The sequence below is a fragment of the Pleurodeles waltl genome, chromosome 2_2 (assembly GCF_031143425.1).
Source record: "Pleurodeles waltl isolate 20211129_DDA chromosome 2_2, aPleWal1.hap1.20221129, whole genome shotgun sequence".
In the NCBI taxonomy this organism is placed as follows: domain Eukaryota; kingdom Metazoa; phylum Chordata; class Amphibia; order Caudata; family Salamandridae; genus Pleurodeles; species Pleurodeles waltl.
The window spans coordinates 975,106,225-975,122,749 of record NC_090439.1 but is presented as its reverse complement, the minus strand read 5'-3'; the positions used below and the strand labels follow the sequence as shown (position 1 = coordinate 975,122,749).

The 16,525-nt window shown below is 43.6% G+C and overlaps 1 protein-coding gene across 1 annotated transcript in view; it reads left to right on the top strand.

Moving 5' to 3' along the window:
- Positions 1-16,525, top strand: part of DSCC1 (DNA replication and sister chromatid cohesion 1) — a 135,438-nt gene that overhangs the window by 35,694 nt on the left and 83,219 nt on the right. The window contains exons 2-3 of the mRNA XM_069220674.1: positions 5,602-5,770; positions 9,745-9,879. Coding sequence (XP_069076775.1) covers positions 5,602-5,770; positions 9,745-9,879 — 304 coding nt within the window. The remainder of the gene's footprint in view (positions 1-5,601; positions 5,771-9,744; positions 9,880-16,525) is intronic.

Sequence of the window (16,525 nt, the reverse complement as noted above, 5' to 3'; positions counted from 1 at the left end):
GGTGGAACAAGGAGAAATTGTCCTTGGCTCGCGAGGTCGAATTAAACAACAGGACATGGATTGAGTCCACCAAGGTGGAGCAAGATAAGAAGGACATTCGGGGAAAGAATTCGCTTCATGGTGAGACAGTGTTGGACAAAGAGTCGATGGATCCCTCCAAGGAGATATATGAGAAGAACAACAGGAGGAGAACGGCTTCGTCTAGAATTAGGATACTTCCCAGAAGATTTTGTGATTTTGTGCTTTAGAATAGTTGTTGTAATATTTTTATGTTTTGCTTTGATTTTAGTTTGGTAAAATTTCATGTGTTAAGGGGGAAGATGTGTTGGGTTCTTAAGTCGAGTTCTCCGTGCGAGTCTTCCATGCGTTCTGGAATTCCTGCACGAGACTCGACATAAGAAAACAGGGGGAGAAGCGGTTGGGACGGTGTCGGTGGTGGTCGTTCCTGTAAGCTGTCCTGCAAATTTACTGGAATAAACTTACTTTGTAAGCATTGACGCTTCAGCATCCAACCCCATGGGCCATGCACCTAACCCCACTCCACAGTGAGCAGCTAACATTGTGCAGTTCCAGTGTGAAGTTCGACCAGACCCTACTTTCAGCTCCTCACAAGGGCCTGGTCATGTGCCGAACCACCTGCTGGCAGCCAGCACCCCACTTTGTGAAAGGGTCGTTACAACAATAAAATAAAGGCAGTCCTTTTGACTTTCTGAGGGGTCTATGCGACCACTTCCTGTTCTCACCTGAAGTTTTTCCAACTAGAGAAAGAAAATGTTTTTAAGGCTGAATTAAAAAAAAGTTTTCTCTTTTGGAAAGCAAACAAAGGTATAGATGGTGGTTTGGTGTCCCTTGCAGGCCACCGCTTCTGTGATTGCTGGCAACAAATTGTGACCAGCCTACTGATTACTAATAGCATGTTAGTGTAGGACCCTTCAAATACATTAGTTTGTGAGCAAACTTGTTAGCACAAAGTTTGTTTTGCAAAATCGTATTCCTAGCACAAAAAGTCAGGTCGCAATTTGCAACCAGTTTTTGCAAGTAAAATTATAGTACATCCGTCCGTAAATCTACTAACCCACTCCACAACTTGCAGAGATACAAAGTGAAGTGTAGTCACACCAAAATTAGTGAGGAAACCTGTGTTTGGAGCATGTCCACAATCTGCTGTACCGCCAATAAGAAGGTAGAACGTCCAGCTCAGGCTTCCTTTCTTTCCCTATAATTTCTTCAGTGCGATGGCATTTCCCTCTATTGTGTGTCCATTTGTGCAAGCTGTCCTCTACTTATTTTTCATGACTTATGCTCTTTGGGATTCTGTCCTGCTGACCTTCTGCAAGTGTCTCATTGCTTCGCTACATCATGCCGTTATTTCATACTTGCTCCATCGACACCTACCCCTCTCCCAGTCAGGACTATCCTCAGTGGGAAGACCTGCTAGCAGGCCTTGGCGTTGATCGTGTTCTAGGATGTCTTTATCCAAATCTGTACCCAAGGCTGCACAAGCTTCGCTGAGGGATTTCATGCTCCATTGCTTCACTTTCGAGTAGTACATGATTTAGATTTGGGGACCTTATTTGTATTTGATTACTTGGAATTTTAGGAATCTACTCACAGGCCTACATTTACATTTTTGCAGATCAATTGGTAAAGTTCTAGTACAATTGCAACTTCAATCCGTTGGAAGTGGTATTCCCCCACCACCTTCTCAATAATGGGTTCTTTCTCCTCAAAGAGGTGTAGGTTTGTGAAGATAGCTGAGGGACCTCTTCTCTGAATGTCCAGGGGCTATCTCAATCCATATAGATGATCCCTTTTGTCTCTACAGGGTGGCTTCAAAGAGAGTTTTTTTTTTCCGATCTTTTCCCTCAACACATGGCGATACCCCTCTGACATTGTTTCACCTGAATGGTTTTTCGAAGTCTTGTTTCTTCTGCCAAATTTTGATTAGTTCATCTAATGTGAGTGTTCTTGCCCTGTAATAGTTAAGTTGCAGACACTTTTCCTCCATGGTTTCCTCAAAACACATACTGAGTCCTACATCTCAGTCACCTGTTTACCATTTCTTTTAGATATTTTTTCAGATCTTCTCTCACCGGTCCAGTTTCACCTTTAATATCTGCATTGACATTTATACAGTAAGGTGGGCAGTGATTATGACCTTGTTGAGAATTCCGTTTAAGTTGCAGACTCCTAAGACAGGTGAGATTTTCCTATTTGCTAACCGCACATGTACTATCTGCCCGTGGACCTATTTCATTTCTAGTGCGACTTGCCCACAAGTTAGGAAAAACCTAGTGATAAAGTTCCTACCAAATAGTGTGATATTCTGATTTTTACAACATTACAGGGTGCTCAAAGCAGGCCACCTGTCTGGAATTTCTCGCTGTTTGTTAGAAGTGGTGAAGGACGGGTATTACGGTAAATATGTTATGAGGAAAGCAGGGAGAGAGGCCAGACTTTCTAAAGTGAAAAGAGTATTTAAGAACTTTAGTTCACTGTATTTCCATTATACCCTAATTTTTGGCTTCAGTCCTGAAGACAAACCCACCAGGTACAGGTCTGTCCGCAGCAATGCTGAGAATTCATAGCTCCAAGTGCGATGCAAACTATTTAAACTAGCGGGCAGCCATCTACACCTGTATAGTGTTCATGACTTCAAGTACCATTAGTTTGGGTTCAGCGCACAGGGTGTTAACTGCCCTTTAGGATTTCAGCTAATTTTGCCTCACGCCCTATTTTCTGTTCAGTTCCATCAGCTTTTGTCAAGCATTCACATGACTGCATCCATCAAGAGTCACGGTAGATGCCTTCCACAGCTTTTGTGGATCATTATCCAGCCTTTAAAAAACAAGCATTAGGCAAAGCCCATAGGTCTGACATTTTTACTACGTGCTTTTGACCTTTCCAGTGTTTGGTTGCTCCAGAAAGCAAGCATTGGCAAAGCCAATAGGTCGTGCCTAAGCAAGAGTTAGTGGCTTTGCCAATGTCATTTCGACATATTGTAAAGCGGCGTGGAGTGAAGTACAGCAGAGGAGTGGCATGGCAGAGTAGCGTGGCAGAGTGGTGTGGCGGAGAGCAGTGTAGAGGTAGCATAGAGTGGGGTTGAGTAGAGGGAAGTGGGGTAGACTACATTGGCATGGAGTGGCATGACATAGAGTTGTGTGGATTGGAGTGACGTAGAGTAGAGGGGTTTTAGAGTAGGAGCATAGAATGGCACTTGGTGTACTGCGGTAGAGTGGAAGTGTGTAGAGTGGAGTGGCATAGAGTGCAGTGGTGTAGAGTAGAGTGCCGTATGGTGCACTGGGGTAGAGTGGTGTAAAGTGCAGTGGCATAGAGTACATTGGTGTGGAGTGGAGTGGCATAGAGTGGTGTGGAGTAGGGAAGCACAGAGTAAAGTGACATAGGGTGCAGCCGCACAGATTAGTGTAGTGTAGGGCAGAGTAGATTAGAGTGGTGGTTCAAAGAGTAGGTTAGAGTACAGTGGTGCAAGGTAGAGTGTTTCAGAGTAGTGTGGGCTGGCATAGAGTCATTGGCATGGACCAGAGTTGTGCAGAGACCGGTGGACTGGCATAGAGTGCAATGGCGTGTGGAAGAGTTGCACAGACTACAGTGGTGCAGAGATGTACAGTGGTGCAGCGGCATGGAGTGCAATGGTGTTGAGTGGTGCAGAAAAGAGCAGAGTGGCATGCAGTGGTGCAGAGTAGAGTGTGGTGGCACTGAGTGCAGTGGCATAGAGTGAATTGACAGAGTAGAATTGAATAGAGTAGAGTGGTGAAGAGTGAAATGGAGTAGACTACAATGGAGTAGAGTGGCATGGTGTAGAGTGAAATAGAGTGGCATAGAGTAGAGGAGTATAGAGTAGAGGGGCATAGAGTGGCACAGTGTGGACTAGGGTACAGTGGCACTGTCTGGAGTGGTGTGGCGTGGAGTGGCTTAGAGTGATATAGTGTGCAGTACTATAGAGGGCAGTGGTGCAGAGTAGAGGGATGTATAGTGCATTGGGGTCGAGTAGTGTAGAGTGAGGTAGAGTGGTTTGCAGTGCAGTGGCATAGAGTACAGTGGTGCTGAGTAGAGTGGGTACAGTGCGGTGGTGCAGAGTAGAGTGTCATAGAGTACAGTGGTGCAGAGTAGAGTGACGTATAGTGCACTGGGGTCGAGTGGTCTAGAGTGCGGTAGAGTGCACTAGGGTGGAGTTGTTTACAGTGCTTTGGCATAGAGTGCGGTGGCGCAGGGTAGAGTGGTACAGTGCGGTGGCGTAGAGTGTATTAGAGTACAGTGGTGCAGAGTGGAGTGACGTAGGGTGCAGTCGCATAGAGTGGCACAGAGTAGACTAGAGTGGTGCAGTGTAAAGTACATTAGATGGGGTAGAGTTCAATGGTGCAAAGTAGAGTAATTCTGAGTCTAATCCAGTAGCATAGGGTACAGTGGCGCAGAGAAGAGTGCAGTAGCGCTGAGTGTGCAGAGGCGTAGAGGTGCAGCAGCATGGACACAAATGTTTGGTCCTTGCTCCAGAGTATGGCCAAATTCAAGAAGAAGACAACACTCGCATGGCGTGATAAACGGAGGCAAACGAAATTAATGTGAAGTAGAAGCTAACAAATGGTAAGTTATTGGTGGGCTGTAAGCCCACTGTGTGTAAACATGTCTCGTAGAGGCAACGCTTGCGCTGTCTAGGCGAAACCTAAACAGAGTTGCTTTCTACCAGTTGCATCCATGTTTTAAATAATTCTGTTTGCACTTGCTCCCCAGTGCTACTTTGCCACTCCGACTGATGTATAGATATGGCAGCTGTCTACGAATGGTAATACAATATTACAGTGTGGAAAATGGCATAATAATTTTCTTGTTCTCCCTAAACTGCCCAGCTACATCGGGTAATAAATGTAGATATCTAACATTTTTGCCAAAACATCTGCAATTCGGTTTAATGCGTGGCTACACTTTCTGTAATATTAGTGCATGTAAGCTAACACTTTCATATGGTTGGTATTTTAGAGATGTTGGGGGGAGCACGTTATATATCATGCTGGGGCTTGGAGCATCATGGTCACAGTACACCCCTGTAGGTAATCTTTTAATTTGGATGCCAAGTGATCTCCTTACACTGATTAATAATACTTTGTACTTAAGCACTACTATGTCTTTTACTCATTCAACACCATGATGGTACATTTTTAATTTTAATGTTAATATTCTGCACTTAATTGTGATTCCCGGATGGCTTTCTTTTATTTGACATTATAGATTGACATGATAAAAGTAACATCTGTGTACAAGCTGTGAGTCTAATTTTGAATTGTAGGTGATTATTACGATAATAGGATGTATTATAAGTTAATTTTTCACTTTTATCAGTAACTGTAGAATTTGATTGGAGGCATTGCCAGTTAAGTATATTTAATTGACATGACATCCTCACACCTTATTAGAAGAACTTTGTTGCCTGGCAAACTGAGAAGGCCTAAAGGTGCTCCTGTGAGATCCCGGCAAAGTTTCAGCATTTATATTCTAATTCCCCCTGAGATCTATTCCTTGACTCCATATGCCAATACTTTGTACAAATGTAAATATGTTTTGTATAATGTGCTTCCTTTTTTCTAGCCTTGTTATCCGAGGTGACAAAAATGAGCATGCTGTTTTATGCAGTGGAGACAAAACCTATGACTTGAAAATAGCAGATACTTCAAATCTACTGCTTTTTATTCCTGATTGTCGAACTCCAGAGCAACTGACTGCAGAGCAGGAAACACTGAATCTAGTTCACGCACAGGTAAACTGAGCTCTGTTGGGTTTTTAAATCTGTTAGTTAAAAGTTGCAACTTTTTTGTCAGACTGTGTAATAGTATTCCAGGAGGCGTTATGTGTAATCTCCATGTAATGGAGGCTGTTCTGCTAAGGTACAGTGCCCTCGGGCGCCATGGTCTCCTGCTGCTGTAGTCGGGTAACCATAGCTGAATGATGCTGTAAGCAAATGCGTGTTATATTAGACCCACGAGTCTTTACGAGATTCGCCTATTCTAGTAATTCTCTGGCTAAGGCCACAGGGATATGGTTTCCTTCGTCTGCCACTGGTCAGTGTGAGTTGACCTGCTATTCTTTAGAGCCTAAGAATGCCATGGTGCTAAAACACAGTTTATCTTGAAAGAAATGATCAGTCACTACACAGTCATGGAAATATTAAAGAGCAAAGTTGATTTGCCCAAGCTGCAGCGGTAACACACACGCAGGGACCGATTGACAAGTGTTTTATTCTTCTGGGTTTACATTGCACCTTTTATATATGATTTTGTGAATTACGATAGACTGGGTTATCTTCCACGTCCGCAGCAAGGTAACTTTTATCAGAAACTTGAAAGCTCTAGCTCTACAATTTAATGTCTTGGCAGAACAACTAATTAATTTCCTTAGTTTTCAAGGTCTATTGCCCCAGTCATACTTCCCTCAGACAAGGCAGCCGCCTTTCCATGCCCCCTCTGCATTTTAGAGTCAAAGACTGGAAACTTTTCTCTCGGGTCTGCACAACCTACGCCCAGCACCTACATTATCTCGATATGCAAGGACGAGTGGAACTTATAAGTTTTCTTGCCGACAAGCTTTCTATTTAAACAATCATATGGTACAAGAACAGCTCTATAAGATATAAAATGGAAAATCATTTCAAAATGGCTGAACTGTGGTTCACAGATGTTCATGCTTTGACAGTGACCGTGTCCGAGTTCTGTAGAGTAGTGAATTAGGCTAGTGAACTATATATATCACAGGTGTTCGTCATTTCCAGAGCGAACAGTATTTCCCCGCTGGCTCACCCCAGCTTCTGTGCTTGACAGTTGTTTGCTACACTATATCACCACAGTGTATATTGTCTCGCATTTGTCATTACCCTTGGGGGGGGGGACATCCAGCATGTCTTTTGATAAATTGCACGTGACAGTTTAGCACAGTAGTGTAATGTCTTCGCCCCACATGGCCCATCGGGAGCATTTCATACAAGGCTCCTCTGACCCTCGACTACAACCAGAGTGGTGGATTTGTGCATCCAGTGGCAGAGGACAACCAGCAGTTGGCCTCCTGAGGGTTTTTTGGCAAGTGACTCGAATAAGGTGTTTAGTTGAGGACATCTTGAGGAGCAGGAGACCTTTAAATGGCACAGCAACCTGAGGTAGATGAAGTACAAGGGGTCAGTGGAACCGACGGGCAGTAAAATGTGTCACCCAGTGGTACATATCTGGGAGTCACGTTCGTCTGAAGGGACCCATAGACAGAAGCTCTCCAGCCTTGAAGGGCACCTACAGCTGCTATAACAAAGGATGGCGACACAGTGGAAAAGATTCTTAAGGAGCAGGTTGCACACATTAAAGAGAAACTGAAAAGAGACTAAGGAGCCATGTTGGCTCAAGCCTTGATCTTGGATTGGAAATATTGTGAACTCTACCTTATGTGATCAGTGCCCTTCCAACAAGAATACAGACTCTTGAACAGAACATTTTACACTGAGGTCGCTAATGACAAACTCTACCTTATCCGTTGGCAATATGCATTTTCTACTGTATTTACTGGGGTTTTTTCTGGCACAAAACTGTTTACATCGATCAAGTACATGAGGATACAAGCTAATACTGAAGTATTTTCATATAGCATGTTGTGTTTGAGAAAAAATAGAAAGTAGTTTTGTTGAAACGCCATTCTGACATCCAAGTTCAAGGAAAAAATGAAGTAAAAACGCTATCATCCTGTAAATATATATTAAAGATTATAAACCTTTCATATTACTGCAGAATTGCTTGGGAAAATATTTTTAAACAGTGGAAATGATCCAAGGGGCCAGCATTTGGTGCTATATAAATACGATTTCAATACAGTACACTTTGTACCATGACTGGAGCAAAGGCTACATGCACTCTTACATGGGGGGGTGGGAGAAGAAATGTCGGGGGCAGAGTGAAGTAACTGGGGAGATAGGCTGAGGAATAAGAGGGTAAAGGAGCAGATGGGTGAGAAGGGGAGGGAGCACTTATTACCAAATAAGAAATTATAAATTGGTGCAGGAGGAGACAATATCAGAAAGCAGAGTGAGCTGAAAGTGAGGGAGGAAGTCAGGAGTATGCAAGTGGTGGAAGAAAAGATGCATGGGAGAAGAAAGTATAAAAGATCTTTGGATCATCAGAGCAAAAGGAAATTGGATGGGAGGGTTCCCCACTCAAATGTTTAAATAAAACTGTAAAACGTTTTTGGGCGTTGGGGGAGGAGAGAATGGGTGTAAACCTAACCTAAACATTTTTTCACCAGGAGTGGCAAAATGAGAAAGCCGAAAAGAAATGTAATATTTTCACTAGGTTTAATTTTTCTTTACGGTTACTTACAACGACCCGAGTCAAATGAACGTCCTACGATCACAGATCTCAGCACTGCACTATCCTAAAACTATCTGTGTCCTTCATTAGGCATAGTAGTCAGTAAACTGAGTCAACTGCAGGGGAAACTGCCCTTGGCTTTACTTACAGACTATTTTCATGATTGTATCTCTAAACGCCATGTTATGAACAAGCATTGTCGAAGTCAGCAGATCTCATCTTGCCCAGTCTGAAAAGTTCTTGTGTTTTTTAACCATTTTGTCTTTCTTTTTTCCAAACGTATCCAATCGGCATTAGAAGTTAAAAGTAAAAATGCTGCAGCTTAAAGGTGGCGTGCACGTTTGCAAAATAAATAAATAGAAATGTGCCCATTAGAAAAAATGTAAGAACTATTTGCTTTGCCAGTGATTATTCCATGTTGCTGTTTCATTGTCATTGCTAGGACCATTGCTAGTGGCACTTCTAGTACCATGTTAAGAGTATTACATGACACAATCTGTATATACCTGCCGGAACACATCGCTTCTGTTGATCAGGCAGCATTCGCAAGCTGTGAAACTCGATTGGTTTACAGTGCACTGGAAGCTAACTGAGAGCTTAGACAGGCATGTATAAGCACTTTTAAGGGGATTTGGTGTTCCCATCCAAACATCTGAAAACAAACTGCGCAGCTCTTTAGACCCTAAGGTCTTTGAAATATCATGTTAGGCCAGGGAACTATAATTAAAAATAATAAAATGGAAAGTACAATACAAGCTGAGGTTGGCCACCAAACTTCACAAATAGCTATCTAGTTACACCCTTCACCATTGCACTAAACTACATGCATGATTCTCCAAAACAGCCCTACTGTTGTATGTTGATGCAGCATACGTTCCTAACTTTAAAGGATTTGTGGACCAGAGGAGAATAGGTCTATGCATTTAAGTAGTAGGACGCATGATAGATTGTTGGATGCACTGCTTAATTTAGCTTTCGTAATGTGTAGACCTTGAATTCTTACTATGTTTGTCAGTGAAAATTTGGAAGGACAGGACCGGATCACGGGGAATACAATTGGATCCATGCCCTGATAGCTCATGGTTGAATACTAGAGACATGCATGCTCCTGGGAGAAATGGAGGGGGTCTACATGTGGAATGAGGGATTTGAGCCTTGCTGTATGCCTATTTGTGGCCGTGTCATATCTCAGTATGTTGTAACATTACTACTTGGTTATTCTACTATACATGACGCTGGACCGGATGCCTGGTTGGGGGGAAGGGAGGTGGGAGGTGGGTTTCTTGCACTCCTTTGTTGGTTTGGAAATATCAATACAAATTAATGTAAAAAAAAGTCTGTCAGTGAAGTGTTTAAGGAAATTATATTCATTCATGTGTGCTTTTAAAATCAGATTGCAGGTTTCTCCAACCATTATTGGGAGTTAAGAAGATGTAGACCTAAAGTGAAGAAGTTAAAAAACCTTCTGATGGAAAATACCTATGAAGGCCCAGATGTGGAACGCAACAACGAGTCTGCGGGTGTAACGGTAATGCTGCTAGGGGATTTGAATTGTTCTGTCCAAATTTAGAAATTTGCGGTTGCACGCCATTACTACACTTACTTTGTCGACACATTCTTATTTGATCTTAAAAATGCTTATAGGGTTCCTTTCTCATGACCTTGTTGTTGCACTGTGTGACCAGTTAAAAATCCACACACCATGCTCAGCTGTTATTTTAAGACCTGTCTTCAGCCAGTCTGACAGCGATTCAGTGGATCTTCAGGAGTGCGCATTGGGTAAGAGATTGCACCCATATTCTTTACCCGCTGAGGTATGAAGGGAAACCATTGCTACCTCACTCATTACAGCCTTTTTGGTGTGACGCCACCAGTAAACTTGGCTGCATTAATGAGCACTAATTGAAAACAGTAATGATGATATTGTGTCCCACGGCACAGTTTGCAAAATACCACGCCAAATACTAATAATCTTCTGCTGCAGACAAAAAGCTTTTCTATTGGAACCCCTTAAAGGGGGTCTTGAATTATTTTTTCTACAACTGCTTGGTTTGCCCCAAAGACGGTTTTGCTCTTGAAAGAAGTGTAAAAGACCTACCGGCAAGTTTGGGTCCATGGTGTTCTTCAAGATTTATGACCAATGAGACATCATGATGCCTAGTGAAAAGGGTTGTAATCTTTGCTTATATTTCAGCCTGTTGAATTGCCTTCTTGGAAGGTGGCCAGGGTTTAACTGGTCAAAGGTTTCTTATGCCACAACAGGAAATCTGCACACAAAGGTGGTCTTACTTGGCTCTGCCATTTCTTTTGCCTGTACCACAATTGGTGCTCAGGCACTTTAAAACACAGTTCTCTTACGAGATATTTATAAATATTCATACGCCCTGATGTGGCCTCTTGGATCACGTTAACAGATAGAATTATTGTTTCAAAAACGCCAATTTCTTTGAGGATGAAAGTCTGTGTACTGAGCAGGAAGTGGTCCCATCCTGTTAGAATTTAAAATCTGCATTAGCCTCTGTTCCCCATTGAGTTTAGCCTCTGTGAGACCACTGGAGGCATCTGTGTGTTAGACTCAGACCTGTGGAGCACACACAGTATATACTGGTATACAATGAATGTAATCAAAACCCTCTCTGAAGGCTATGGGGATATGTGGTTGGCAAGGAGTGATTACCAAGCAGGTCCTCAGACGTTTGTTTTATTTATTCCCATGAGGAGGGTCTACTTAACCACAAACTTAAAAGTTGCTTACATCTCCCACTGCTGTGGACCTTGACTTCTCACTGGCTCTGGTTGTGGTTTTGTGGTACATGCATGAAATCATTGCCCTGGACAGCTGTTTTAGAGATGCATACTGTGAAGCCCCTGGCACCATCGACACCCTAAACTTGAAGTGGGAGCAGTTTGTCTTAACTGCTGCACTTGCCAGTACCAGGACGAGGAACCAGAATGCTGGTACCACCAGACTGAACGCTGAGACCACCTACTATTAACACCATTCTGGTATTTCATGCTGGCTTCCCATTGAAATACCCTTGCGTGGTGGGTTTTAGATATGAGGCGATGGCTGCTTGTGGTGATGTACAGAAAGGACATGTGGTTATGTCACAAACCATTCATTCAATATCCCCTATGTCTGTTGGAAGAAGTTGATTCACTCAGCACTCTTCCTGCAATCTCTTACCATTAGTTTTGCTTTCCCTATCTAAATTCAGGGCCAGAAGTACCAGAATGCAGATGGGTAGAAGAGGACCGGTGTGGGGTTTAGCACAGGTATAGCAAGGTTTTATTTAACCATACCAATTTTTATTATTTTCCAAGCAGATGAGGTCTCACAATAGCTTTGCATACTCTTTGAAAGTACTGCTCAGATATAATCGGAGCACGTACTCCAACAAGATTTCAAGCACTCCCTAAAATGTGCCATGTTGCGTAAGTGAGAGCGTTCACTGTGGACCACAGGAAGTAAGTATTGCCAGAAACCCCCCTCAATGCAGAGCACCCCATCCCCCGATTCCAACAAGCATAGGACAAACATAAACGGCACCGTACCTGTGTCTCACAGATCCAAGCACAGTAGTCCATGCTGTTAAAAATTCCAAATTTCTCAACCATGGTGGGAGTGCAGCAGTAGAAATTCTTTCTGGCATAAAGGTAATCACTGGGCCACAAACAGCATCAAAATTCACCTTGCACGTCATATCTAGTGACAATTTCTCCATGATTATGAGAGTGCACTAGCCCGTGTACCCCAACACAAGTGGGGTGAGGAGTACCCTTTTCCAGTAGCAGGACACAGTGGTTTTTAAAGCCCCCAAGCAATTCCATGGGATTATCCTATTCGTTATGCACTGATGTTCTAGTGTGGGCAGCGTCACCCCCAGTAGGACAGTAGGGATGTCCTGGGGAATTGTGTAGCCTAATATTTTCTGCAGACAGCTGCTATACCTGTCCAAAACTGAATAAATGATTTGTGAATAATCCCCCCCATACGTTTCATGTCACCTATGGCATCGCAGCCCCTACATCATTTAAGACAACCTGCAGCTAGAATTTGTGCAGTTTTGCAGGGTAGCGGTACCAATCCTGCAATAACTTACAATGAGCTTCCCTCTCCAAAATGCTGAACACACTCTAGTGGAGATCAGTCCAAAGCTGTGGACATTGTTTTATATCAACGTTTTAAAGCTGAGTCTACAAAACATCGTGACAAAATTATAGACTATAGAATATTGTGAAGGTACAAATATATATACAATAATAGGCTAATATACTTGACTTCACATCTATGGACACTGATGAGCTGTTTGTACAGAATGGGTATTGCCATTGAGGGGCTGTGATGACAACATAAACCACAAGAGCAAGCGTTGATGGAATTGTAAATGTCACCAAAACCCCGAGATGGCTATGTAGGTCCATATTACATATTACCGTGGTGTGTGCATGTGTGTGTTTTTTTTTTTTTTTTTTAAATATTACATGGGTACTTAGAGGCAGTTACCTTTGAAAGTTGCTGTTTTTCTCAAAGATCAACCAACGTTGGACACTGGATGGAATTACAATGTTTGTTTTGTTTACTTTTTTATGAAGACATTGTTAATAAATTAATAAACAGTGGTAAGGGGCAGTGGATTTGGGCAATTCTGTGTAGCAGCATTTACTGTTAGGGGGTTTTCATAACTATGTTTGTAACTCTGTTTTTTGGCAGTAAATTTCATTGGATTTTTTATGATGTACTTAATTGCCAAACCTCTCTGTGTATGGTCTTTAGCATTTCACGCCACCTGGGGTTGAAACGTGTCCTAGATCCATGGTATCTTTTCAGGATTCACTGTCTTCCGGCTTTTAAAATGGCAGCTGGAGTCAAGTACCATGGACCCCCGTTGCCAATTTAGGTATCAGGATCCACAAATGCATTCATGATGCTGCAGATCCAGCAACTGATTTTTTTTTGTGGATTTTTTAGGTCGATCGCGCAACCACTCTGGCCTGTTGTAGTCTATCTGTGGGCTTTTAACCACGCCCACCAAAAGCCCATTACTATTAATCATTCGTGGGCTTGCCTTTCAAAAATCCTTTGTTATCACTGGTAAATGCTTTAAGTTTGTCCCTCCTTGGAGCAGTTTTGAAACGGCCTTGGCCATCGACCCCGTTACATGGATAATTGCACTTTTGCTGATATGTTTGACTGCGAGTGAACTTCTTTTTCCTTTTGTATCTCTCCTTCGCGCTCATGCTCATGGCGGTGGTGGTTTATTTGTTTTAAATTTAATCTAAAAAGGGCCCCTTTGAGGCTCTCCACAATGACCTGGGGGTCAGGGTGTGCTTACCTTGGATAGTTTTATGGCCTTTTAGTTTTTTTCTGCAGGACACATGGACCTCCCCTTGCACTCTGAAATAGCTGCAGCAAGAGAAATTCTTCTTCTGTAGCAGCCCATCGGCGCACTTACATTTTTTGTACTTAATCCAGGACTGCGGATTCCAAAAGGGAATCCATCGGTTTCCTGTTTTTTTATTGGCTCACAGAGGAACTGTGAATCCAGGGGAACATGGATATAAAAAAGTGTTAGCCCTTTAACAACCAGCCAACAGCATTTTTAAATGCTTAGATCATACAAACTGCTTAACATAGTTCTACTAGCATGTCAATTGCGATGTACATTTGTTCAATAGTTTGAGCTGTAAGTACGAGCAAAATTTCTTATGGAAGCAAAAATTGGGAAACACCTTTTCACCTTTTAACTTCTTGTTCTCTGCACGAAAATTGGCATGGTGGGCTTAGGCGCGGGTCATGCCTTGGTCCTGTGCTCAGTGAGGAATTAAACTGAGGCCTGTCCCGACGCCCTTGGACTTAGGTCAGTGCTGGGATTCCTGAGGTGAGACCCGGTGCCTGCAGCCATGAGAATGTGTTGAGTCAGTGAAGGGCTATGGTTAAAGATTCTAAGTCCTCCAGATAAGGCAAGATAGACCGCTCTGCGACAGCAGCAAAATCTGCAACGGAACCTACTGCCCAGACCATGCCAGGAAATGCAGCGCTGCTACTGGCAATCCAGGCCTCCATGGAGGCCTTGGAGGTTGAGCTTGGAGAGGTTCAATCTGAGATAAATCTCCTGAGGCAAGACGTAAGAAATGTATCCAAGAGGGTCACCACTGCGGAAGCCAGGATATCAAAGGTGGAAGATGTAACTTGTGGACTACGGCAAGAAGTATTGTAACTCGGTGCCCTGTAAAAAGACTTACACTGGAGGGTGGAAGATGCAGAAAACCGTGGCCATTGAAAAAACCTTCACTCGTGAGCTTCCCGACGGGTCTGAAGGCCCAAATATGTGGGGTTTTTTTGTATTTTTTTTACCACATGGTTGAGGGCATCCCTCCTGTCAGATCAGTTTTCTTCCTGCCATGTGCTCACAGGGCGTTGAACGCTAACCCACCTCCTGGAGCCCCTCCACAGCTCATAATGGCATGCTTTTTCAATTTCTTGGACAGGGACATGATACTCTGAGAGGTCCGCGCCTGGAAGAAATCCACTATGAGAATTCTAAGATTATGATATTCCCAGATTACTCCTGCGAGGTACAGAACCAGCACCATACCTTTGAGTCCGTTAAAACTAAACTGAGAGCACTATATGCTGCTGTTCCCAGCAAAACCTAAGGTTCTTTTTGAGGGCAAGTCATTCTTCCAGACCCCTGAGGGGGAATGGGAATGGTTGGAGGAACGTCCTCCCCTGAGACTTTTGTGGGGAGATCAACCAGGTAAAGAAGCCCCCTTTCCAGGAGAAACAAGACCCAAAACCCGCTGACCTTACAGAAGGAAACATGGCCGTGATGATGGAGTCCGGCACCAGTGGACCCTATGGAACAAGCGGAAGAGAGAGGGGAGACCTAGGCTACCCTCGAGCAACGAGGGAGATGCACTCCTAACCAACGAACAACAACCTGCTCTGAACCGGAGTGAATGGATCCCTGACCCCGCAGAAGGGGACTTGTTGGACAGCACGCACCCATTGGTTAAAGAGATCACATGCATGGAACAAACATGTATGTGTGCTATTCATCTTGCGGCGGATGTCATGGCTGAAAAAGATGGGCCAGCCGGCTGACTGACAATGCAGAATTGCACGTGGCTCTATGGGGGAAGTTCAGATGCCTCCTGATAGCCCTTACAAGGCTTCTTAAGCCTGCAGAGACAGTGCTTGAACTTTTGCCTTGCTTTTCTTTATTTTCTGTTCTCTCAAGTGCCTTTTCCTCCCTTTTCCTTTCCTTTGTTTTCAGTGGTTCCAAGTTAAGTGTTGTTACTGTTAAGATTCAGTAGTTCTAAGTGATAGTTGTGTGGTGGGCTACAGACATCTCATACTCTCGCCATGCATGCCTTGAATTGAAAGCTACGGTTCGCTGTGGGAGGGAGAAAGGATGACTTTCGGGAGGGGGGTTTCAATTTTCAGTACAGTCTGTATGGATGTTTTAAAAAGTGAACGGTCATAGCTATACTCTGAGAAGGGCACACCTGGACACAAGGGACAGCATATATTGATCACTATACGATGGCACCACACGACGTAGCAAAAGGCTCGTCACGCTCTCTTGACCTGGAGCATCAATGGCTTAGGCAATAAAATAAACAGAGGATTGGTAATACAATATCTTAAGAGAATGTAACCCGACATAGTTTTTCTTCAAGAAACTCATCTACAGGGGTCACATTGCAGATTTTCGGGGAGGGAGAATTCACCACCCTCGCGCATGCAGGATTTTCCAGAGGTGCTAGAGGGGTAGCTATAATAATAAAGAAAGATATGGAAGGAAGATATGTTGGGGTGCATGGTTACATGGGACAGACTGAGATCTACAGCGCTAAACTGCTTCACGGCTCAGAGATCATCGCACGCTATATGGCCATGATTCCCACTCTGGCTCTAGACACAGAGGCCCGAAACTCCCTAGAAGGGGAGCTAACACTGAACAAAATACTGGCTGCTAAATCGAAATTGCATTCTGGGAAGACCACAGGACCCATTGGAATTACAGCTGAGTTCTACAAATGGTATGACACCATATTTGGGCCCCATCTGTTGAGCCTTTTTACAGAGGTCTGGGCCTCAGGAGAGCTCCCCCCAAGACCTCTGAAGAGTCACCATTGTGGTTCTCTGAAAAGAGGGGAAACCCAGG